Source organism: Ichthyophthirius multifiliis (genome assembly GCF_000220395.1).
Source record: "Ichthyophthirius multifiliis unplaced genomic scaffold scaff_1120509250971, whole genome shotgun sequence".
Classification (NCBI taxonomy): domain Eukaryota; phylum Ciliophora; class Oligohymenophorea; order Hymenostomatida; genus Ichthyophthirius; species Ichthyophthirius multifiliis.
The window spans coordinates 2,490-26,574 of NW_004086326.1; the positions used below are offsets into that span (position 1 = coordinate 2,490).

General features: G+C 15.4%; 6 protein-coding genes across 6 annotated transcripts in view, besides 23 other annotated features; 1 reads left to right on the top strand and 5 right to left on the bottom strand. All coding sequences in view use genetic code 6, as the record gives it.

The window, feature by feature from the left end:
- Positions 1–1,475: 1,475 nt before the first annotated feature.
- IMG5_121950 (hypothetical protein) lies at positions 1,476–2,046 on the bottom strand. Its single transcript, XM_004032403.1, has 2 exons — positions 1,940–2,046; positions 1,476–1,885 (listed from the first exon to the last, which is right to left on the bottom strand). The coding sequence occupies exons 1-2, from the start codon at positions 2,042–2,044 to the stop codon at positions 1,643–1,645; spliced, it is 348 nt and encodes a 115-aa protein (XP_004032451.1). The 5' UTR covers positions 2,045–2,046; the 3' UTR covers positions 1,476–1,642.
- Positions 1,897–1,937: a microsatellite.
- A 947-nt stretch (positions 2,047–2,993) lies between the features above and the next one.
- On the bottom strand, positions 2,994–3,675 carry IMG5_121960 (snf7 family protein, putative; the record flags this gene model as incomplete). Its single annotated transcript, XM_004032404.1, has 2 exons — positions 2,994–3,211; positions 3,255–3,675. 2 exons carry the CDS (start codon positions 3,673–3,675, stop codon positions 2,994–2,996), a joined length of 639 nt encoding a protein of 212 aa, XP_004032452.1.
- Positions 3,675–3,727: a microsatellite.
- Positions 3,701–3,735: a microsatellite.
- A 260-nt stretch (positions 3,736–3,995) lies between these two features.
- Positions 3,996–4,045: a microsatellite.
- Positions 4,046–4,225: 180 nt separating this feature from the next.
- Positions 4,226–5,825, bottom strand: IMG5_121970 (hypothetical protein; the record flags this gene model as incomplete). Its single annotated transcript, XM_004032405.1, has 5 exons — positions 4,226–4,308; positions 4,355–4,517; positions 4,574–4,855; positions 4,897–5,687; positions 5,741–5,825. 5 exons carry the CDS (start codon positions 5,823–5,825, stop codon positions 4,226–4,228), a joined length of 1,404 nt encoding a protein of 467 aa, XP_004032453.1.
- Positions 4,862–4,890: a microsatellite.
- Positions 5,453–5,512: a microsatellite.
- Positions 5,474–5,515: a microsatellite.
- A 584-nt stretch (positions 5,826–6,409) lies between the features above and the next one.
- Positions 6,410–6,458: a microsatellite.
- A 646-nt stretch (positions 6,459–7,104) lies between these two features.
- Positions 7,105–7,161: a microsatellite.
- Positions 7,162–8,184: 1,023 nt separating this feature from the next.
- IMG5_121980 (hypothetical protein) lies at positions 8,185–9,029 on the bottom strand (the record flags this gene model as incomplete). Its single annotated transcript, XM_004032406.1, has 3 exons — positions 8,185–8,298; positions 8,400–8,738; positions 8,856–9,029. 3 exons carry the CDS (start codon positions 9,027–9,029, stop codon positions 8,185–8,187), a joined length of 627 nt encoding a protein of 208 aa, XP_004032454.1.
- A 66-nt stretch (positions 9,030–9,095) lies between these two features.
- Positions 9,096–9,135: a microsatellite.
- Positions 9,136–9,365: 230 nt separating this feature from the next.
- Positions 9,366–9,395: a microsatellite.
- Positions 9,396–13,072: 3,677 nt separating this feature from the next.
- Positions 13,073–13,139: a microsatellite.
- A 673-nt stretch (positions 13,140–13,812) lies between these two features.
- Positions 13,813–13,881: a microsatellite.
- Positions 13,882–14,467: 586 nt separating this feature from the next.
- Positions 14,468–14,525: a microsatellite.
- A 2,252-nt stretch (positions 14,526–16,777) lies between these two features.
- Positions 16,778–16,937: a microsatellite.
- Positions 16,796–16,937: a microsatellite.
- Positions 16,828–16,937: a microsatellite.
- Positions 16,838–16,949: a microsatellite.
- Positions 16,937–17,027: a microsatellite.
- A 309-nt stretch (positions 17,028–17,336) lies between these two features.
- IMG5_121990 (hypothetical protein) lies at positions 17,337–18,448 on the top strand. Its single transcript, XM_004032407.1, has one exon. It carries the CDS (start codon positions 17,958–17,960, stop codon positions 18,342–18,344), a length of 387 nt encoding a protein of 128 aa, XP_004032455.1. The 5' UTR covers positions 17,337–17,957; the 3' UTR covers positions 18,345–18,448.
- Positions 18,449–19,978: 1,530 nt separating this feature from the next.
- Positions 19,979–20,029: a microsatellite.
- Positions 19,982–20,016: a microsatellite.
- Positions 19,982–20,029: a microsatellite.
- Positions 20,030–20,171: 142 nt separating this feature from the next.
- Positions 20,172–20,230: a microsatellite.
- Positions 20,231–24,062: 3,832 nt separating this feature from the next.
- IMG5_122000 (phospholipid-translocating p-type flippase family protein, putative) overlaps positions 24,063–24,085 on the bottom strand; it is a gene marked incomplete at both ends in the record, with an annotated part of 2,656 nt that continues 2,633 nt past the window's right edge. Inside the window, one exon of the mRNA XM_004032408.1 lies at positions 24,063–24,085. This exon is cut by the window's right edge and continues 611 nt beyond it. Coding sequence (XP_004032456.1) covers positions 24,063–24,085 — 23 coding nt within the window.

A 24,085-nucleotide genomic window follows, 5' to 3' on the forward strand; every position in this document is an offset into this window, starting at 1 on the left:
TATGAAAAGTTATATCTATTAATCATCATAAATGAGTATTTAAGTCTTATTAAATGATGTAATAGAAATTTAAGGTAATAATATTTAGGGACAAATATATAGTGATTTTGTACTAAAATCTACTAAAAAATATTAATTTGTTTTCGAATTTAATCAAGTACCAACTAACTATATAATTATTGGTCTTGTTAATGAAAAAGATATTAATTAAGATTTAGGCTATCCTAATTTTGGAAAGTTTTGTATTGTCTTTGGTCAAGAAAATGATGCTTATTGTTAAAATGTTATTAAAGGATAAAATTTGCAAAAATTCTAAATTTAATAAGTTTTAATGGAAGTATGTATTTAAAATAATACTTTGAATTTCTGTGATTATCCAAATATTGTAAACATAAATACTTTATAAAATTACAGTTTTGATAATGATTAAAAATACAGATTAGGAATTTAATTTTATTAATAAAATTCTTCAGTTTTAAGGCTTATTTAAGCCTAAGAAGTAGATTAGTTTTTATCAAAATAAAACTGAAAATTATAAGTATTTGTCCTTAAAAATCATCATTACTTATTAGTCATATTGGCTTAAAAAAAAATTTAATTATAAAATCTAAAATTTAATTTTTATTTATTTATCAAATTTTTTAATTTTATAATTTTAATTTTATTCATTTATTTATTTTTATAATTAGCAATTTATATTAAAAAATAAAAATATTATTAATTTTTTTTTATATATATATTAAATATCTAATAACCTTAATATTAAATATGTTTATGTAATTAGATATCATAAAACTATTAATAGAATATTTATAAAATAAAAAAATATATGTAATTTAAATAAATAATGTATAAATATACTTTTATTTTTATTGCTTTTCGGACTATATTTTGTTAAATTGATATTAAACATAAAAGCCGATAATGTGAAAATAAATTATTGATTAATGAATATATATGTTAATTAAAAATTTAAAAGGTTAAAGAAGTCTAAAAATTTTAGACAGCTTAAAAATATCTAGATTAAATCTATGAACTATAATCTTTTTATTTTTAAACTCAAATTTAAAAATAAACAATTTGCATTATTCAAATTTAAATTTATTATTAATAATCTAATGATAAATTTTAAATATCTCAAAAGAGTTTTGCTATTTTTACTTTTTTTTATATCAAAAATAATATTAAATAAATAATTTTTTAAAATAATTTTATTATTACAATATAAAAAATCAATAAAATAAAAAACTATTATCGTTATTATTTTAATTTATTTAAAATCTAAATTAATTAATATTATCCTGATCAATATAATTGTCTCTATTAAATTAATTATTATTTTAATTTTGATTTATATAGATTTAATTTTCATAAATATTTTTTTTTTCGCATAAATCTTTCCAATAAGAGTCAGGATAAAACGATTAATTTTCATAATTTTTTCTTTATTTATCTAAATCAATAAGGAGCTTTGCAATATTAATAGGAGGAAAATAATTTCTTAAATCATCAATAAAATTTTAAGCGAATTCGTTTTAAATTATAATTTATTTTTTCACTTAATCTAGTTAATTTAATATTTTATCGTATAAAGCTTAAGAATTCATTATTTTTTACTTAATCTAAAATATTTAACCTTCTGTCATTTATATGTTTTAAAACCACGATTAACTATTATTTTTTTATTATTCATTATTTTATGTATTAAATATTTCCAAATCTTTTTTAAAAAAAAATCAAACATTATTAAATTATAAAAATAAATACTTTCTTAAGCAATATATAGTAAATATTTCATATGAAATGGCATTAGTAGTTTTACAATTTCATCGAAAAATGAATATAAGGCTTAATTTCTTGTTTTACCAGATAATCCTAATCTAAGCTTATATATAATAATAAAATTTAAAAAGTTAATAAACATTATAAAATGTTAAACTCTTAAGGAATCAACTATACAGCTTATTTGTAGATCATCTTTACTTTGAACAGCTTATTCAAGTTTATCAAATAGTTGTTTTCTTTCATTTAATAGATTAATCATCTATTTTTTATTTTATTTTAATTTTCTACAAAAAATATTAATTAATACTATTTGCGAATTTTATCCGTTTTTTTATGAATTTTGTTGGGATTTTAATAACTGATTTGCTTATAATAACTATTCTTATAGTTAGTCGACCTTTTTTTAATATTTTCGAGTATTTTAATATATTTTAAATTACTTTCTTCTCTAATAATTAAATATATAATTTTCTCCTTTTTCTTGTATTTTATGATGAAATTCTACTTTTTTGATTTTTATCTTTATTATTGACTTTATATTTAATTATTTTTTATGAAATTTTATATTACCTTCTTCTGTTTAGGTTTTTTATTTTTATAATAAATTATCTGCTTCTAAAATATCATCTCTTTTTTTATTAAAATATTTATTACTAAATATTTTTTCAGCATTATAAAAATATGAATTATACTTTGTTATAATGCCCTTTATTTTTTCTTTATAGGTTGTTGATTTCTATGAAATTTTTGCGATTTTTGTAATTTTTTTCATTTTTACTAATTTTATAATAGAATAATTTGTTTTAAAACCAAATTTATAAAACTAATAATAAATAATTATAATAATTTTTAAATGTTGTAAAAATTAAAAAATGTTAATATTTTAATTAAATAGCATAGTACTAAAAGCTATTTTTGAAAATTGTATTTTATATACATATATATAATGTTTTATATTTTATATAATTTGCAAATTAATTTCTAAATTAATAGAATTATTTTTATTGTATTTAAAGAATAAAATATAAACTTTATGTTATTAAAAACAAAAATTAAATGTAATAAAAAAAAAAAATATAGTAAAAAAATTATAAATAAAAATAAAATCTATTATAAACATTTTGTATTTTTCTTAAAATTAATTAAAATCAAAAAATAAAATATTATTAATATGCATGTATATATAATTTTTTTTTTTTTCTATTTCTTCATTTTTTTAAATTATTGTCAATTATTTATTTATTATTCATTTACTAATTATTTAATTCATTATTTTTCAATTCATTAAAGACCATATTATTATCATTAATATTATTAATTTCATTCATATTTTCTAGTTTTAATTAATTAAGCATACCATCGATTGCAATATTACCATTAACATCACTATCTTAATTTTTATTCATTACTTCATCCATAATTTTTCCTATTTCAAATTATTTAAAATATAATTAAATATAAATAAATACCTCCAACTAATATATCATCCATAGCTTTTTCATATTAATCCATATTAGAATATATAGCTTCTGGAGACATCATATGAGCTTATTAACCTAATAAAGGAGTAATTCTAGAAATTTGTTCTATCATTGCAGTATTGGAAGTATTTGTTTTTATTTACATTTATAAAGCATCCATTTTTTAAGACATTCTTTACATATTTTTCATTTCTCTATCTTTTTACATCATATTTTACAAATATAATTTAGCTCCTTCTTCATTATTTTTTTTTATTGCTTGTTAAGCTTTTAAATATTATTATTATTTCTCTTTTTCAGCTTTTTTAGCATCACGTTCAAAACTCTTTGCAGCTAATTTCATATCGATTAGTATCTCTTGAGTTGTAGGTGGTGGTGGTGCTTATTATTTGTCTTATTATCCTCCCATTATATATATTTAATATATATGTTTTATTTTTATTAATAATATAATTTTTATAATAATATATATATTATATTTAAGATTAAAGCATATAAATAAATTATAGAAACCTTTTTCTTAATTTATTTATCATTTGAATATATTATTAATTTAGCTTTTAAGAATTAACAAGATTTTATTAATTTGAAAATATAATTATAATTTATTATAATGACGATAAGAAAAAAATAATAAAAATACTATTATATAAATTTAAAATTATTAATATATATATATATATATAATCTGAAAATTATTAATTATATGAAGTATTTTATATATACATATATTGATTTTTTATTAAATATATATTATTATTTTTTATAAACATAAATATAATAAAAAAAAATATTATTTAAAATTTAAAAAATAATAAAAGCAAATATTTATACATTAAACTTTGTAATAATATTAATTATATTTTTAGTTAAAAAAAAAATTGTAATTAGTTAAACTTGAAATAAAAACAATATTTATAAAAAAATAATATTTAAATATAACTATATTTCTTTATTCATCATTATTATGCGCATTATAGATTTTAAGTATGTCCTCTTCTATCATGTCTATCATTTTCACTATCATCCTATTCTTAATTTTCTTTATAAAAAAAAAATTATCATAAAATTTATAAGTAAATTATTACTTCCTCCTTTTGGATTAGGATTTAAATCAGAAACTTAATAATTTTACATATACTCTAATTTTTTGCCTTTCTCGATATTCTCTTATTTTTTGTTTCCAGTTAAAACTTACTTTAATTAATTAACCATATCAGGTTTGAATTCTTTAGTTTTAGGAAATTCAACCTATTTATTATATAAAAAAAAATATTAAAATAAAATTCAAAAAAATAATTATTTACTTTAAATCTAATATATAAATTTCCATATGAAAAAGCATCTTTGAAAAACGGCATTCCTTTACCTTTTATAGTTCTAATTTATCCATTAGTAATATAATATCCTGGAGGTGAAGCAATCTTAAGTTTACTACCATCCAAATGCTCAATTTCAATAAAAAATCCGCTTAGAGCTTCTAATAGTGTAATAGATTTGTTTATATATAGATCGGCGCCTACTCTTTCAAATAATTTATGTTTTTTAATAACAATTTTCACATATAAATCACCAGCTTAAATTCCAGGCTTCACAAAAAAATATAAAAAAAATAAAAAAAAATTAGTACTGCTTCATCAGCTTCTCCAACAAATTTATAAGAGTATTCATGAGGAACACCAGGTTCAACAGGGACCTCTAATTCTTTTAAATTTTCAACTATTTTTTAACCTTTGCAAGTTTTACATTAATCTTCTTCTTTCATAGTAGTTCCTTTTCCTTCACATTCGTCACAATATTATTAAGTTTAAGAATAAGTATTAGGTCCTAATCTTACCATTTTAATAACAATTTTTTATCCTTTACATTTTATGCATGTTTTTGCATTTACACCTCCTTTTCCTTCACATTTTTCACAAGTTCTTAATCTTTTAAATGATGTTTTTAAGTATTTACCTTTATATACATCATCTAATGTCAATTCTACAGTATGTTCTTTTGTTTTTGCTTTCCTTTGTGCTTAAGCTCTGCTTCCGCCACCTCCAAATAAATTACTTAAAAGATCAAAAGGATTATTTGCTTAACTACCTCCTCCTTCTTTCAAACCTTCCAAACCATATTTATCGTAAACATCTCTTTTTTCCGGATTTGTTAATATTTCGTAAGCTTCGTTTAGTTTTTTGAACTTTTTTTTATTATTTTGGATTTTTTTTTTTATTATATTAGGTTTTTTTATTTAATTATTTTTTATTACTTTTTCAGGATCACCACCTTTGTCGGGATGACGATAATCTCCTTTTATACAAGATTTTTTGAATTATTTTCTTATTTCATTAATATCTGCCTTCTTATCTATTCCAATAATATTATAAAGTTCTTGAGTATCAACACTTTTCTGTTCTTAATTATTTTAACTATCTTCTAAATTTATTTATTTTATATTTAATTTAAATATTTGTATTTATTTATTATACCTTAATCAAATTAATCATTATCATAGCTTCCTCTACTTCCACCACCAAATCCAAAATTAAATCCTCCGAATCCACTTGAAAACATTATTTTTACTTTATTTATAAAATTTGTTTTTTTTTAAAATAAAAATTATTATTATTATTTTATATTTTTAAATATATATTCTTATTCTTTTTATATTTTTATATTTTTTTCTTTTAATCTCTATTTTTTTAAAAATAGACGTATACAAAATTATTCTAATAATTTAAATTTAAAATTATCTTATATAAAATATATAAGAACATTTAAATTAAAAGATAAACATTGAATACTTAGTTTTGCAAAACCTAAAATTACTTTATTAATTTTAATAATAAAAATAATTATTGGTTTCAAAAATTATTTTTAATGTAAGAATTTTTTTTTTAATTATTATTTATACAAAATAAGTTCTTTTTTTTTTCATAAAAGGAATTTAATTAATTATTAGATTTTTTTTTATTGTTTAAAAATTATTCTTATTATCCAAAAATTCTTATATCTCCACATTAAAAAATTTACTGCAAATTTTATTCTAATTGAAATATTAAAATTTAATACTAATGTTATATTTATAACGAGTAAATAAAGTTTCATATAAAAAAACTATATTAAGAAAATATTTTTAATTTAAATAAATAATATAAATTTATTAATTATTTTATTTTTTAAATATTTTTTTTTATTATTTCTATTAATTAACAAATAATTTAATTATATTTTTTTAAATAAAAAAATTTTTTAAAATATCTAATGAATTTATATTATAACAAAAGAAATTTATACTTATAATTACATAATCTGACATTGAATATTAAACTCATTTATTTATAATTAAAAAAATATTATTTAAATATTTATAATTAAATAAAATAATTGTATTTTAACATAAATTTATATATTTGATAAAAATTTAAATATTAGGAGTTTATCTAATTATTATTTAAATATTTTATTTTAAAATAAGATATTCGAGGTTTTTTTAAAAAATCAAACTTAAAAACAAAAGTAAAAGTAAAAAATAAAATTAACTAAAAAGAGATAAATAAATATAAAATAATTTATATTCCCAATGCAATAAACTTAATATATTATTATTTAATAAAAGCAATAAAAATAATTTACTTATAAAAAGTTATTAAATAAAAATATTTGGTGAAGATTTAGTATTTAAACTAGTTATAAAAATATAACAAAACTAAAGATAAAAAATTGATAATTATTTAATTTAACAAATTAAAAATAATTATTTAAAATAATTAAAATTTTATTATATACTCTAAAAGCCCTAATAAATATATTTAATTAAGATGAATAAAAGTTAATACTCCTAATTAAATACATATATATATATATATATATATATATATATATATATATATATATATATTTATATATAATTTACTTTTTTAGTATTTAGATTTAATATTAATAAAAAATTATTATTAAAATCTTTATTTATTATATTAAATATTTGTATTTTTATGATTTTTTTTTTTTAATAAAATTAAATAATTAATTATTATTATTAGAGTCTCCAGTGTGTGTCCCATTTAAACAATACTGTAATTAAATATATTGATTAAATCCCTTGTATTAGTTAGGTTCTTGAGGCTATAAATAAAATAAGGGTAACAATAAAATACTAATTTTATGTGGTATATTACTTTTTATCTTTGTGTATTAAATTTATATATTATTTCTAACATCTAAAGGATTGACATGAACAAAAAAATATGAAGATAATAAGTTATAATGTAAAATATAAACCATCAATATTTCCCCCCTGCTTCTCTGAAAAAATACTCAAGGTTGAACGTTTTTAAACGAGATGTCTCTCAAAGTCAAAATATTTTTAAAAACCTTTTTTTATAAAAGAGATACCAAAGTTGTAATAATTTTGAAAAATAAAATTAGATAGGATGAGTAATTTTTATTAAAATTGAAGGGTTTCAAACTAGTGCTAAAATCCTTAATGCTTTTTAGGTAATTTATTAGGAAATAATTTAATAGATTTATATAGTTATTAAAATTAGCAATTAAAATGTTTGTAATAATTTTATTACATATATAATAATCTTTCTAAATATATATTCATATATTTTTTTATAATTATTTTTATTATTTGTTATTATTTTTTTTTTTTAAAAAAAAAAAATCAATGAATGTATAAAAAATTGGATAATTCCCTTTACTTCGATGTGTTTATAAAAAAAAAAATACAAATAAAATAAAATAATATTTATATACAAGTAATATAAATATTCTTATCAAGAAATATTATTATTTTATAATTAATTAAAACATATAAATATATATATAACTTCTTAAAAAAATAAAATATGTAAATATTATTTTTAATAATATATTATTAAATAAATTTATATATACATAAATATATATTTTTTTGCATTTTATTTTCTCATTTTTTCATTCTAAACTAATCATCTAAATATTATTTAAAATTAAATATTCCATTCTCATCAGCTTCTTATTATAAATCATTAAATATTTCATCTATTTTAGTCATGGCTTTCTTAATTTTTATGTATAAAATATATTTATATATAAAAATTAAATAAAATATATTATTTATAAAAAAACTATATTCATATATAATAATTATTTAATATATACATCAATTTCTTTTTAATCTGTTGTATTTTTAACACCGGTATATTATTTCTCATAGGTAAATATCATTTTTTTAAGTCTATCCATTGAAATATTATCACTAACTTTATCTGGAGTTAGTATTTTAAATGCATTCATGAGTTATTTTTTTTCTTTTTCTAAATCGTTTTCTATTTACTTTTCTGTTAAGTCATCATCTGGAATAAAAACTCTTAGTAAGTCTTTATATGTAAATTAATTTTCTTATTATTAATCTTTATGCTTATTATCTACATGTTTTCCTCTTTTTATTTATTCTTATTTTTTAATTAATGCTAATTCATTTAATGCGTTTATTTCTTCCTTTTTATTTATTTATTTAGATTAAATTAAATCAATTATTAATCAATGAATAAATTTAAAAAATTATTTATTTATTTTTTTATAGATATATTTTATTTTATATTATTTATATCATACTTTTGTAGCATCTAAATCTAAGAATTTAAAAAACTCTGATATTTATTGTTTAGAATCTATTTCTACATCATAATAATCATCATCTTCATCTTTGACACCGTTTTCTAATTTATTTCTTTTTTTAATCCAACCGAAAATACCCTCAATTTCTCTAAAAATTTTTTTATCAGCCATTTTATTATACTTTTTTTTGAATAGTTTTTTATAAAATTATAATTATATAATTTAATATTAATTTAATTTTAATTATTAAATAAATATTTTTAATATAATATAAATAATAAAACTTTAATTTAATTAAGAAATCATATACATAAAACTTTTTTTATTTCAAAATTAAAACTATTGCTTTAATGTTTGCGAAAAAATATATTTTATAAAAAATAAATTAAAAATACTTATATATTATAAAATAAATTATTTTTAATAAAAAGAATATTTTTTAAAAATGATATCTTATAAATTTTGTTTTTATAATTATTTATTCAAATTTCGAATAATTTTTTTTTCTAAAATAAAAAATATTAAAATAAAAAATATAATCTTGTAATAAATTAAATGCACAAACACAAAAGCTTAAGATATTTTATTTAAAAAACAAAAATAAGATTGCTTTATAGAGATTTTATGAAATTAGCTTATTAATAAAGGGATATAGAATTAAGAAAGGATTTAGTAAAGTAAGTTAAAAATGAATTTGAATAATAAAGTAATGTAGAAAATGAAGATAGAGTAGAATATTTAATTGCTATAGGAAGAAAATAATTACCTTAATTAAAATAATTTATTACTTTTACAAACTGAATCAATTAATTTATTTTTAATGATTTTTAATTTTAAAATGAAAATATATAAAACAAAAATATAAAATGTTTATAACATTTTTCAAAAAAATAAAAAAAATAATAATAATATTTGTATCTTAATTTATTAAAACCTTTTTAATAGATTTATTTATAAATGGATAATTCTTAATTATTGATACTATAATATTTTTTTATTTATAAATTTGTTATTAGTTTGTTAAAAATATTATTTAATAAATTTTTATTTAGAAATAATTTTTTCTTTTTATGATTTGTAAATTTAAAAAAATTTATAAATGAAGTTCGTTCCACCACTAAATTAAATAAAAAATACTATATAAGTATTAAATATTTTTTTATTTTTTTGTTTATATACAAATAATTTGGAAGTCTTATTTATAATAACTACTTCACATATTTAAATATGTTTTATGATTATAGAATAAATAAAAAAAACATTACTTTACGATTTTCTACTTAATAGAATTATTATTTGTTTCCATTGACCTTGGTACAAAAAAGGCTTTTTAATTTCCTAAAAAAATAGGTTTATGATGGTTGGTATTATGATATATTATTTGTTCTGGTGTTTTTTTCATTTTTTTTATTTTTTTTTAAAAAAAAACTTGCTTTTCTCTTGTTGTATTTGATTGAGTTTTTAAAAAAAAATTAAAAAAATATCAGAACATTTAGAACATTTGATTCGAATTATAACATGTGTGATCAAACACTATATAAAAACTAAAAATATTTCCTTTTTTTTATTTTTATTTTTTCATAAACACACAATTATAAATTTTCATTCACAAAAAATATATTAAGAGGATAATATAAAAAACATTCATAAAATATCTTTTTTATAGTAAACGATAATAAATTTATAATATTTATTAAAAATACAAAATAAATTAAGTAAAGCAAAATTAAAATAAGTATACTAAATAAATACATTAAAATATATATAAGTATATTAAATAAATAAAAATTTCAAATATTGTAATTGTATAATTTTTGAAAATTAAAACCTTAAGCAAATTATTATAATTAAAATAATTATTGTAATAATTATTATGATTATTTTACATCTTAAATTTACTATTAAGAACTTATTTTCGACTATTAAATATTATCTTATTTTGATATAATCTCATTTAATTTTATTTCATTTTCTTATTTATTTGCATTAATTTCTATAGCTTTATTAGTATTTAAATCAGAATTTTAAATTTATTTACCTTATTAATTATCAGAATCATTACATTCTTTTTCATGAATTCTATTTTACTCCTAATTGTCAATAGTAGTTAATTTTATTTCATTTTTTTTAAGTTATTGCTATTTAAAATCAAAATCAAAATTTAATTTATTTTAATTTTTCAAAATTTTTTATTAATCAGATTATTTATCTTCCTTACTATTATATTAAATATCTTAATTGTTTTCAATTTTCTATAAAGGATTTAAACTATTATAATATTGTTCATAGTTATTTTTAATTTCATAAATTTCATTAATATATACAAATTTAAAAGGCAATTATTTTTTATTAAAAATAACATTTATTAATTAATTTTCAAAAGGTCCTAACAATTCAGTTATCTTCATAAATAAAAATTATATAGACTATAATTATTATATAAATATTTAAATATTAATCTTACTTTTTTATTCATTAAATTATTATTTTCTTAATTAGGTTCTATAACTAAAGTCATATATGCATTTTGGTTTATTTTATCTATACAACATTATTATTTAATGTTTTTTATGTTTTGATTATTTTTAGATTTCCCATATTATTAGAAGATTTAAAGTGATTTTAAAACTATTTGTTATATATTATCATTTTACTAATATTATTCTATATTGTAATATAGTTTAATACAGTTAGAAAATTTAACACTTAAAAAAAATGGATGTTTAACCTTTTTTTTATTTATACATGATAAATTTAAAATATATACTTTTTATTTAATTTTTACTTTATTTCTTATATTTGGAGCAGTAAAATAATTAATAAATCCATATATATTATTGATAATTTCTTCTTTTTCAGTTTTTTTTCTTTTTGCTAATTATTTATCGAATATCTCAGGATTAAATAATTCATAAAATGAGTTAACTTTTATATCTTATTTTATATACTAGGTTTCCCTTGCAGATTTTCTAGAATCTACAAATATTGGAGGTGATATTTTAGATTAGATTACTTTAGGATGTGGATCGTTTTGATTTTATATTAATATAGTGATAATAATATAAAAGTTTAGTCCCTAAATAAAGAATATATTTCATTATAAGTAAAGAATATATTTATATAAATAATAATAACTAAATACATCATTATTATATGAAGTAGAAGAAAATTTTATACCACTAAATGTTGCTTTTCCTGTTTCAAAATTTAACGTATCACTTCCCTTTACTCCTATATCTATCATATGCATATTATTAATGTCTCTACTACTGCTTTTAACTACAAATAGTTACGCAAAAGTATTTTTTAGTAATATTTATTAATGACTTTAAATATAATCAATATCCTTTAATAATTAATGAATAAAAATATATAAAATCATGTATTTTTTTACATTAATTTTAACACTAATATTCGGTAAAATCCAACTTTTATGCCAATTCCATCCAATTTATTTATCATAAATGAAATTTTTATCCATTTATACTGAAATTTCAATTTATGAATTATTTAACTAAAATAAAAAAGTAAATCAATTTATAATAATTATTTTATTACATTATTGAAAAAAACAGTAGGTTACAAATTCCATAAAATGGTTTTTTCTTATAGATTTTATTTTATGAACATACTTTAGCAATTTTGCCATTAAAATAAATCTATTTTCGATATATAATATAATTAACGTAAAATCATAATAAAAATAATTATTATGTATACTATTTTAATTCATAATATTAGTAAAAGAAGGTATATTGAAATTACTGTTATTTTAAGAAATAATAATACTTCTATTATTTTTATTTTAATTTAAAATGAAATTATTGTTAAACAATAAATTTTTATTAATATTTGACTGAATTTAATTAAAAAAAAAATTATTGTTGCAAAATGAATTTTGCAATTAATATTATTAAGAAGAAGGATTTTAAATGATCAAGTTTTTTTATAATTCTTGATTTTATATTGATTCTAAAGTATTACTTAATTAATTGCATTTTTACATTTACTTATTATATTCATTATTTGTAGAATTTATTTAAAAGTTATTTATTGGAAACAATTATTATTCATTTTAGTTTTCTCCATTAAAACTATTAATTATTAATGTTGTTTTTTCATTCTAATTTTTTAAAGTTTCTTTATACTTGCTCATTATTAAAGGAGAATTTTAAATATTAATAATATTTCCTACTTCTTAATTTTTTTCATCATTATATTTTTCTTTTTAGTTAAGTAAAACCTTTATTTATTTTTTTAGTAAGAAAATACTTATATTTAATATATAATTTTAAATTTATTTTTTCTTTTTATTTTAATTTTCTTTTGTTTATATTGTAAAAATTGTATAAAAATCAAAAAAAAAAAAAATCAAATAAAATATAAGCTAAAATATTTTTTGAAATATACTATATTTTAAGTTTAGGTATTATATGCTTGCTATTAAGAATTATTTATTATACTATTCTAGTCTATTTTACCGACTTTAGGCACAAACATTTTATTTTGTCTACAAGGTTTCATTTTTATTTTTTTCAAATTATAATAATTAGATTATATAAATTAATTATATCTTTTTTCCTATTTATATTTTTTTTTTAATAATTTTTTTTCTCTATATTTTTTTTTTTCAATTATAATTTATTTTTTTAATTTTTCTATTTTTATTTCGAATAAGTTACTTATAGCCTTTTCTAAATATATTTATTTAATAAAAAAAGTTTATATTATTAAGATATTATATATTTTAAAAATCCTATTAAATTAATTTTAGTTAAAATTATAAATTAAAAGGTCATAAGTAATATTAAATAGAAAAAAAAGTTTAAAAATTATAAAAAATCATATTAAAAATAATAATTTAAAGAAAAAAATTATATAAATAATTTTTTATTTTGTTATGTTATGTTATAATATATAAAATATATGGGAATATGACTTAAACAATCTATAGAAAAATAAATTATTTTATATTATAAATTAAAATAATAAAATTATATTTAATATTAAAAATAAATAAAATATACATATATTTATAATTAAACTTTTTCTTCTTGTATATATTTTTTAGAATGCATAATTTGATTTTTTATATTTGTTTTCATAATTAATATATAAATATAATAATTAAATTTTTACTACAGTAAGAATAAATAGAAAATACATAAAAAATATTTAAGAAATTATAATTAAAATATATATGGAAATAGAATTTGGAGATATGGCAAAGCATAGGTATGTAAAAATATGTTAAAAAATTAGAATGGAGAAATAAGGAGATTAAAATTTCGACAAAATTATATTTAAAAAAATTGCAATGTATAAAATTATTTAATATAAATTAAAAATTCTGTTTTTTATTCTTAGTATATATAATAAATTTATATATGTTTTATTATTTATTAAATTAATTATAAAATTTAAAAAGAGTTTTTATTTTTATTTATAAAATAATATATTTAATTTATAATCAATTATTTTCTTATATTTAAATTAAAAATAATTAATAATTAATGAATAATAAATATTTAGTTATATTTTTTATAAATAAAAGTTATATTTATATTTTAAAACATAATTTTTTTTTCTTCATTCTTCATGTTTGTTTAATTATATAAATTGAAAATAAATATTAAATAAAATGATAAATAATATTTTAAATTAATTTCTTTATTTATTATTTAATATTTTTAATCTATCTTTCATTATTATTTTAACACCATTTTTTTAACAAATAATAAAATCAAAATACTCATAATTAAATTGAATATTTTTTATTATTAATTTTCTTCAATAAATCAATTTTTCATATTTTTTTTAGAATTTTTTCATTAATTTTTATAAAAACTCAATAAACATAAAAAAGAGAGAGAAAATGGTAAAAAGGATTTTATTTTTTTATTGAGATTTTAAAAATTTAATATATTTTTATATATATAATATTAGATATTTTTGTTAAGCATTTTAATTATTAAATTTAGTTTATTTACATGATAAAAAAATTTAAAAGAAATATATTAAAATAAGTAATGGTTTAAATAATGTATATAATCAATATGTAATTTCAAATTTTAATAAAAATATATCTTTTAAATGATTAAATCATTAAATTCATTAATTATATACTATTTAATTATTTTTATAATATTATATTTATTATTTTCCCTTTATAATAAACTAACATTTATTATAAAAACATATATAATTTATTAAATTGTTATGATATAATTTTCTCAAAATATTTAATCACTTATTAATTAAATTAATATGTTATAATTTAAAAATCTTTATTACTAAATTATTTTATTTTAAAAAATCTTTTTAAAGATTATATATATTTAACTAAATAACTAATGAAAATAAATTACTATTATTTTTCAAAAGATATTCTAAATGTGGTTTGATGAAAACTTTTTTTTATTTAAGTATTTTACTTAATAATTTTAATGAAAAAATTGTCAAGGTTTTTTATCCTTAAAAAATATATAGGGGTATTCATTTATTATATCAGAATAATAAAAGTTATTTTTATTATAAAATGGATTATTTTTAAATAATATTTATAAAAGAAATGATTTAAAATTTAAAAAATTGCATTAAATCATTAAAATTAAATATATTTTATAACAATAGTATAAATAAAATCTCAAATTATTAAATAATAGTTTTTAAAATAATTTTATTTAAGTAATAAAATTTAGGCAATTCACGAAAATTTCGACTCAAAAAATATTGATTTTTTTTTCTTTTTTTAATATCAAAATGAAAAACCTAGTTTCTCATTTTTCGTTATAATTTATCAAAACATAAAATTCTAAATCATATTTTATAGCCTAAAAGTATTTAAACCTCCAAAAACTTTTAAATTTATTTTTAAAGATTTATATTTTTTATTTTAATAATTAATTTATGTATCTATTATTTTAATTTATAATAAAAATAATATTGGCGTGGCGTGGCGTTAGCATTAGCTTTAGCTTAAGCTTTAGGACTGGAATTAGGTTAAAGTTAGTGTTATATATTCGGAATTTTTTATAAATTTTTAACAGAAAATAAAAATATTAAAGATTTGATTGTGTGAACTAGGCCGTAATCAACACAAGGCTTCACATGCTTAAGTTGATCAATTAACATTAAATAATAATAAAAAAAAAAATCGAATTTAAAAAAATATTAAGTTATTATTATTTATAACATAAAAAAATTAAATAAATAACATTTTAAATTTATAGAATATTAAATATTAGATGCTCATATTATTTTTTTATTTTTTAAAAAACTAAATCAAAAAAAAAAACAGACTATTATCCATTTTTTTTCATATTTTTTTTGTTAATTAAGTTTTTAAAAAAAAATACATTAAAAATATTAAATAAAACTAATGTAAAATTTTTGTAAAAGTAATTTTATAATTATTTAAAATTTATATTTTAATAAAAAATCTCTGTTTCAAATGAAAAACAATAAACAATATATCATATCCTAAATTTAATAGAAATTACTTGCATTAATAATTTTTAAAAAATATTTAAAAACAAAAAAAGTTTTAGTTTTAATCTTTGTAAATTTATATTTATAATATATATAAATTACGCATATAAAATAAATATTTAAGTTTTTTAATTTTACTTTATATTATTATAAAAAAAATATATTATAAAAAGTATAAAATTATATTAAAAATATATATATCTTGATAAAATATATTTTAAATTTTTATCTATATTTTATTAGAAATTAATATAAACTTTGTTAAAATATTTTTTTTATTTATTAAAAGAAATCAATAAATAAAGTTAAAAATTTTTTATATAGTTTATTTTTATAATAAACTATTAAAATAAATTTAAATGAAAATTAAATTAAAGAAAAAAAAATTATTAAGATATAAATATATCATTCTTAATTTTTAATATATTAAAAAAAATTATTAATTGTAAAAACTAAAAATAAAAAAAAATTATTAAATAAAAATAAAGAAAATAAAAAAATTAATATAAGAATAAAAAAAAAATAAAAATAAAAATAAAATTAAAATTAAAAATAAAAATAAAAATAAATAAATAAATAAAAAATAAATATATATTAATATGTATTATACATATGTAATTATATATATATATATATATATATATATATATATTTATATTTATATATATATACATATATTGTTATTTACCTTATTTCTTCTGTAATTTTTTTTTTTTATTTTATTTCTAATTTATAATAAAATTATTTTTTAAGTATAATTTTTGTTTTTTTTTTGTATAATTATGAAATCATTTTTTTTTATAATATTTTTAATTGAATTTTTATTTTTTAAATTCATTTTTTTTTTAAATATATTATTTTGTTTTTTTGTTTTTTAATTTTCATTATATTTATTCTTTTTTAAGACTAAGCTCGAGATATTTAATAGTATGGCAAAAATATTTCCATAAATGTTTTTATTTAATTTTTTTAAAAGATAAATAATTATTTTTTAATAGTTGTTTTTCATTTATTATATAATTTTTAAATAAATCTTTTTTTAATTCACTCTAAACAAGTTCTATCATAAATAATTAAGCACTATATCTAGGAAGCATTATTATATTAAGCGTATTTTAAATAATTTTCTTTAAAGCTTTTGATTTGTGAACCTAATCTTAATCCAGAACATAAATTATATCTTCTTCATCATATTTTTAATGTAAAAATTAATAAATATCATATAAATAATAAGCAATATGTTACCATTTAAATCCTCCTAAACAATAAAGTAAGGTATAATTTCTTTGTATGAACTTCCAGAAATTAGTGAATAGTTTTTTGATTTGCTTTACTGTTTGATAATTAAAGGTTCACCTTTTTTATTCCAACCATACTTTTAAAAATTTTAAATATTATTAGATGTCTAATCCAAGTAAAAAATTTATTTTTTCTAAAGCAAAAGTTCTATTAATTTTTACAAAAAATGATATCTTTCATTTATAATTTCACTTGTATTTTTTTATTTTTTTTATTTTTGTGATATATTATAAGAATATTTTAATTTTTTTTTAATATGATTTGTTAAGTTTTTGATGCTTATAAAATCCTCTTTACACTTAAACTGTTATGAAATTTCCAACCTTAAGTTTTTCAAAGGTTTAAATTTATTTAGATTATCGGAAAAATATTTTTCAATATACTAAGACATTTCTTAAGTTATTTTAGAAGGTGTTCCTCTTTTGTATTTAAGAAATTAATCTTAATTTAGCATTCTTGTTTAGGCAAATTAAATATCTTTATTTTTCAAACCTAGTTTGTACTTTATATATCCTTTATTCAGTTTTTAGCTTAATAATTCAGAAGCTTTTTATATTTTTTAGAATTTAAGTAAATTATTTATTAATTTTTTAGTTAATTAAGGTTTTTATTATTTAGTTTTTTAAGATTTAAAGTCATTTTTAATTTTTTTTGAGAGCTTCAAAGTAATTTTCCAGAAAAATATTTTATTCATGAATTTCAGAAAAAAATTCAAATCTTATGAAAGCATCAGTATCTTTACTAAGAGAGAGTTTTTTCTCATTATATTCCATTTTAGAATCAATTATTTCGGAAACTCTTTGTGGTAAAGAAACTATTTCTTTGTTTGTTTAATTTTAATTTTTTTTATCATTAGTTTTATTATTTAATTTTGACATTTTATAGTAAAAATATTATTAAAATTTGTATGTAATTTTTAATAAAAATGTTTTCTTTCTAAAATAATAAATTGTAAATAAATAATAAAATTTTTTATGAAATAATATTGAATTAAATTACATGAAAAAATAAAATGTTATTATTATTTCAAATATATAATTTATTTTTTAATAATTATTTTAATTTTCTGGGAAAATATGCAATTTCCAAGAAATAATAAAATTAAAAGATTATGATTGGTTAAAGGTTAAAATATAAAAAAATAAGAAAAACATATATTTTTTTATTTTCAATAAAAATATCACTCATTAGATAATAAATTAATTTTAATTAAATTTATTTTATTCCATAACTAATAAATTATAAAGAAAATAAAATATTTATTAAATTAACTATATATTAATATAAAAAAATTATAAATGTAGAAGATAAATAATACAGACTTATAAAACTATTGAGAAACTATGATAACTGTTATTATAAAATGACAGAACTTGGCTACATTTTACCTCCTTTAAAAATTTATAAAAAAGTATTTTCCATAAAAAATTTAATATAAATGTCTAATGCATAGTTAACTTGTCCTGTAAAATCAAAAATTGATGGTTATGTTTAAATATATATAATTAGAAAAAATAAGATATATTATCTGAAATTTCAAATTATTGTAATAATTAATAGGTTATAAATTTTAATATATTTAATTTACCTCCTAAAGAATGGTTATTACTTTTACTTTAAAGCTTGGATCCAAAACACATTTACTTTACTACTATTTCAACATAAAAATAAGAAAAGATTATTGAAGGAGTGACTGAAGTTTCTGAAGCGTAAAAATAAAATTTTTAAAGAAAAGAATATAAATATAATATATTAATACTAAATAATTTTATAAAAAAATAAATAAAAGGTTTTTGAAAGTATTGATTGAAAAACCTCCTTATGTTGACAAAATTAACAATTCTATTAGAAAATCTAAAGATTAAAAATGAAACGAAGAATTATAAAGGATTCAAAGGAAAATTGAAAGAAAAAATCAATTTAATGAAATATTAAAGTAATACTAAATTTAACAAGAGGGTAAATTAATAGACTATTAAAATGAATTAAAAAAATAAAAAAATGAATAAAATTAAAAAAAAAAAAAAAAAATTTATTTGAAATAATTATAAAGAAAAATTAAAGTTAAAAATATTAATACATATAAAATAAATAAAAAAAAAAATTATTTTATTTTATTTTACTTTATTTAATTTATAAATAATAAAAATCTTAAAAAAATAAAAAAAAAAATAATGATTGATAAAACACTGTTTCTTTTTAAAAAAATAATAAGAGTTGCTTTTTTTAATAATACTTTATTATTTTTATACTATTAAATCTATCAAAAAAAATTAATTTTATTTTTAATATAAAGATTTATAAACTTTTAATAAATATTTATATATATATATATTAAATTATATTAAATTAAATTAAATTAAATTAATATTTATTTAATTTAGATACAATATTTTATAAATAAATATTTATTTTATTATCGATACACAGATAACATAACTATTGTAAAACATTTAATGTAATTTATATTTATTTTTTAGTCTTATTATTTAATATTAATTTCATTTTTTTTTAATTTACATATTTTATTATATTTTTTAATATCTTTTTTTAATAAATATTTTAATTTTTTTTATTATATTATATAAAATTTGTAAGATTTATTTATAAAAAATATTAATTATTTATTAATGAATTAAATAGAATAATTAAAACAATTAATATACTATACATCTAATGCAAAAAGTTCTGATTAATAAAAAATCTCTGAAATTGAATTATAATCAATAATGCAAAATGATCCTTTCTTTATTAAAAACATACTTTCCATAATTAATTGTGATTAAAATTAAAGTAAAATATAAATAAAAAAAACTATAATTTTAATTTTTATAAAAAAGTTTTATTAAAAGAATCTGCTGCCACATTTTTAAATACATATTTGAGAATAAACTTATTAAGAATCGAAAACAAATAATTTGATTAAATACAGAACTGGGTTATATTATTAATGGACTCTTTAACAAAAAAAAATCTTTCTTTAAAAGTAAAATTTTAAATTTCTTATAGCCTTACCTAGATTATAGAATCTATTGAAAACTATAATCATTAAAGCACCTTAAGGAATGAAATTTTTCAATAAATATTAAATTGGATCTAATAAGAAGAACATTAATTTATAGAATCATGTTTAGCATGCTTATAAGTATTTTTAATAAAGGATAAAAATGCATTTTTTTTATCTAACATATATGATAAATTCATAATAAATTATTATTAAATTCATAACAAACTAATAAAATTAATAAAACCAGAAAATAAAAATGAAATGTAAAAAATATATATTTACTCTTATAAAAAAATATATTTACAATTAAAAACAGTATTTAACTTATAGATATATGGATAGAATCTCTACTGAAAATTCTTAAATAATTTTGCAAAAAAAAGATATTTTAAACTATTGAAACAATAATAGATGACAAAATATTTATTTAAACATTAATAAATATAATATTTATAAATAAGATATTCGAAACAGGGGAAAAAATAATAATAAAAGAAGAATAAATATTAGAAAATTCAAAATAAATAGCAATGAAAATTGTTAGTTTATTAATAAATTTTATTTTTGAGAATCGCACGAAAATTTCTTTTAAAAAAAGTGCATTTTTACCTTTTTTATAACTAAAAATAATACCTTCTATATATTATGAATTACTTGAAGAAAACGCTAGAAACCAATAATAAAATATATATAATTTGGGATAAAATTTGCCGAAGAATTTATTCACAGAAATGCTTCTCATGCTTTCTAATTGTGCTTAATAAGATGAGTTTTATGATTTTTACAGCTAAAATTTAAAGAATTGTTTGTTATATATAATATACCCATCTTCTTTTACTACTTAAGAAGAATTAGAATTATCCCCAAGTGAATTTGTAAATTTTTAGGTCGATTGTTATAATAGATAAACCAGCTATTCCGCTAAAACTGGCGCTTTAAAGTTTTTAGAGAGTCTTTTGGATTTTATAGATGGAAGTGTATCTTGTGTAGTAAATACTTGTTTAGAAATATGTGAAAGAGTTTGTGAAAATAATAATAAGTAATAATAATAAATTAGTAATTTCGAAGAAATTTAAATCGAAACATCAATGCTTATTTTAGCAAATATTTCTTATGTAGTTTCTGAAAGGGAAGATTTAATATAAAAAATAGAAATTTTTATAGAAAAAAATGGTTGGATTTTCAAAAAAGTTGGTATCCTTTCAAAATGCAGAATTGCTGCTTTTTTTGAAAATTATTCAAGTTTTATTTTTTGGGATTCTTTTATTATTTATTAATAATGCGTTGATTTAATATTTTAGTTCCTTTTTCCTTTACAAGTTCAACCTCCTGCTTTATTCTTTGCTGCTGTTTAAGCTTTAGAAGGAATGTACAAATAAGAAGGTGAAAGAATGAAAAAAATGATTATTTTTGGACTTGAAAAATTAATTTAATGCACACTTTTTGGTGTTTAGTCAGTAGAGGTTTATGATTTAATTCAGAATATTATTTTGTATAATTTTTTTTTATATATATTTTGGTTTTTATTAAATAAAAAAAAGATAGTATTCAGATGAATTAAAATAAAATTCTTAAGAATTTACAAATATAATTTTTGAAGGAATTTTATAAAGTCTCAACCAAAAATTAAGTGAGAATTCTAATTAAAATGATTAAAATTAAATATATATAGACAAAGTAAAAAAAATTAAAAAAATTTATTAAATAAAATACTAAAAATATTAGTTATTAAATATAATTAATTCAACTTGTTCTAAAAAAGAACTTTTTTAATCACAAGAAAATGAGATAATATAAAAGTTATAAATTCCTATTTAAAGTCTTCTTCAAAATTAAAAAAATTAAAATTTAGAATTAGATGATATAATATAATCAATTATTTAATAAATATTTAAAAACTCATAATAATCTTATACTATCTCAATAATAACTTAACTACTTATATATATTCCAGAGACCTTTAAAAGAAATTAATACACATTTGGAAACATGTTTAAAACATTAAATTACGCATTGATACGCTGTATAGATTAAATAAAAAGCAATTTAAATATTTTAGAAAGTATAATACAAATGGCAATTTTGAACATAACAATACCAATCTCAGGAGATATTTATCTAACAGAGTCAGATAGAGCTTAAGGAGCTCTTTTACTTCATTTAATTATACAAAATTATAGTGATCTATTGAATACAGAATAATGGGATTTTATAATAAGCAAATGTGTGGAATAATTGTCTTAAAAAAAAATAAAAAATGCCTTCTTTGCAAATAGAATTATAGGAATTATATTATTGGGTCTTTCAACTGATAAAGGATTTATATAAGTTTAAAATGTTTTGAAAAAATTGGAGAAATTAGAATTTTTATTTACATTTTTGTGTGAAAATTATAATTCATTTGTAAATAACTATGATAGGAAAATATATATTTTGACAATTAGTTAAATAATTGTACATGATGTTAATCTTATGGATGAGCTTATTAAAAAATATTATGAAAAAATACTAATTTTATGTGTTAATTTTTTAGAAATTTAAGCTTTGGAAGAAACAAAAAAAATAAATAATTAAAAAAAAGAGCAAAGTGATGATAATGTTGGTGAAGTTGACGATTTAAATGAAAGTGAAGATGAATAAGAAGAAGATGAATATTTATAATAAGATTTATAAGAAGATTTACTTACTCTAAAATATTATAAGAATCCTTTTGAAAATATCGATGAGTTTATTTTCTTTTAGAAAAGAGTTATGTAAATTAAAGATGTTGGATTTATTAATTTTAAAGGATTAATTGAAAATTTAGGTGAAATTAATTATAAAAGGTTAGAATAAATTATGTAAATATAAAGAGTTTAGGGTTAAGTAGTAAATTAGTAAAATTAAATTATTACAACTTCTGTTCCTAGAAAAGTTTTCAAAGTTAAGAGAAAATAAACAAATATATAATAATTTTAATATTAATGAAAAAAAAAAAAAAAAAAAATTATAATGAATATATAAGTGATAAGAATATAAAAAAATATTTAAAGAAAAAAATAATATATAAAATATATAATTATATTGATATAAACTTTTATAATCATTTAATTTCTTTTTATTATTAATTCTATTTTTCAAAATCTTCATTTCTTTATTCCATCAATTATTATTATTTTACTAATTTCATAATAGTCTAATAATCATCAGGTCTTTTGTATTTCTTATAAATCCTAAATAATTGAAAAGGAACCCAAGTAACTAAAGTAATAATGCCAATATTAATAGCAAATTCGACATTAAGAGCTGACATATTAAGTATTCCTTTCATAAAATAAATAGATAAAATATAAAAAAGCAAAGTTCCAAGAGTTAAAATTAAAGTTTTAATAGTTGGTCTATTTAATTCTGAATAAACATTTAGAATTTCAGCTACAATTAGTGCAGAATA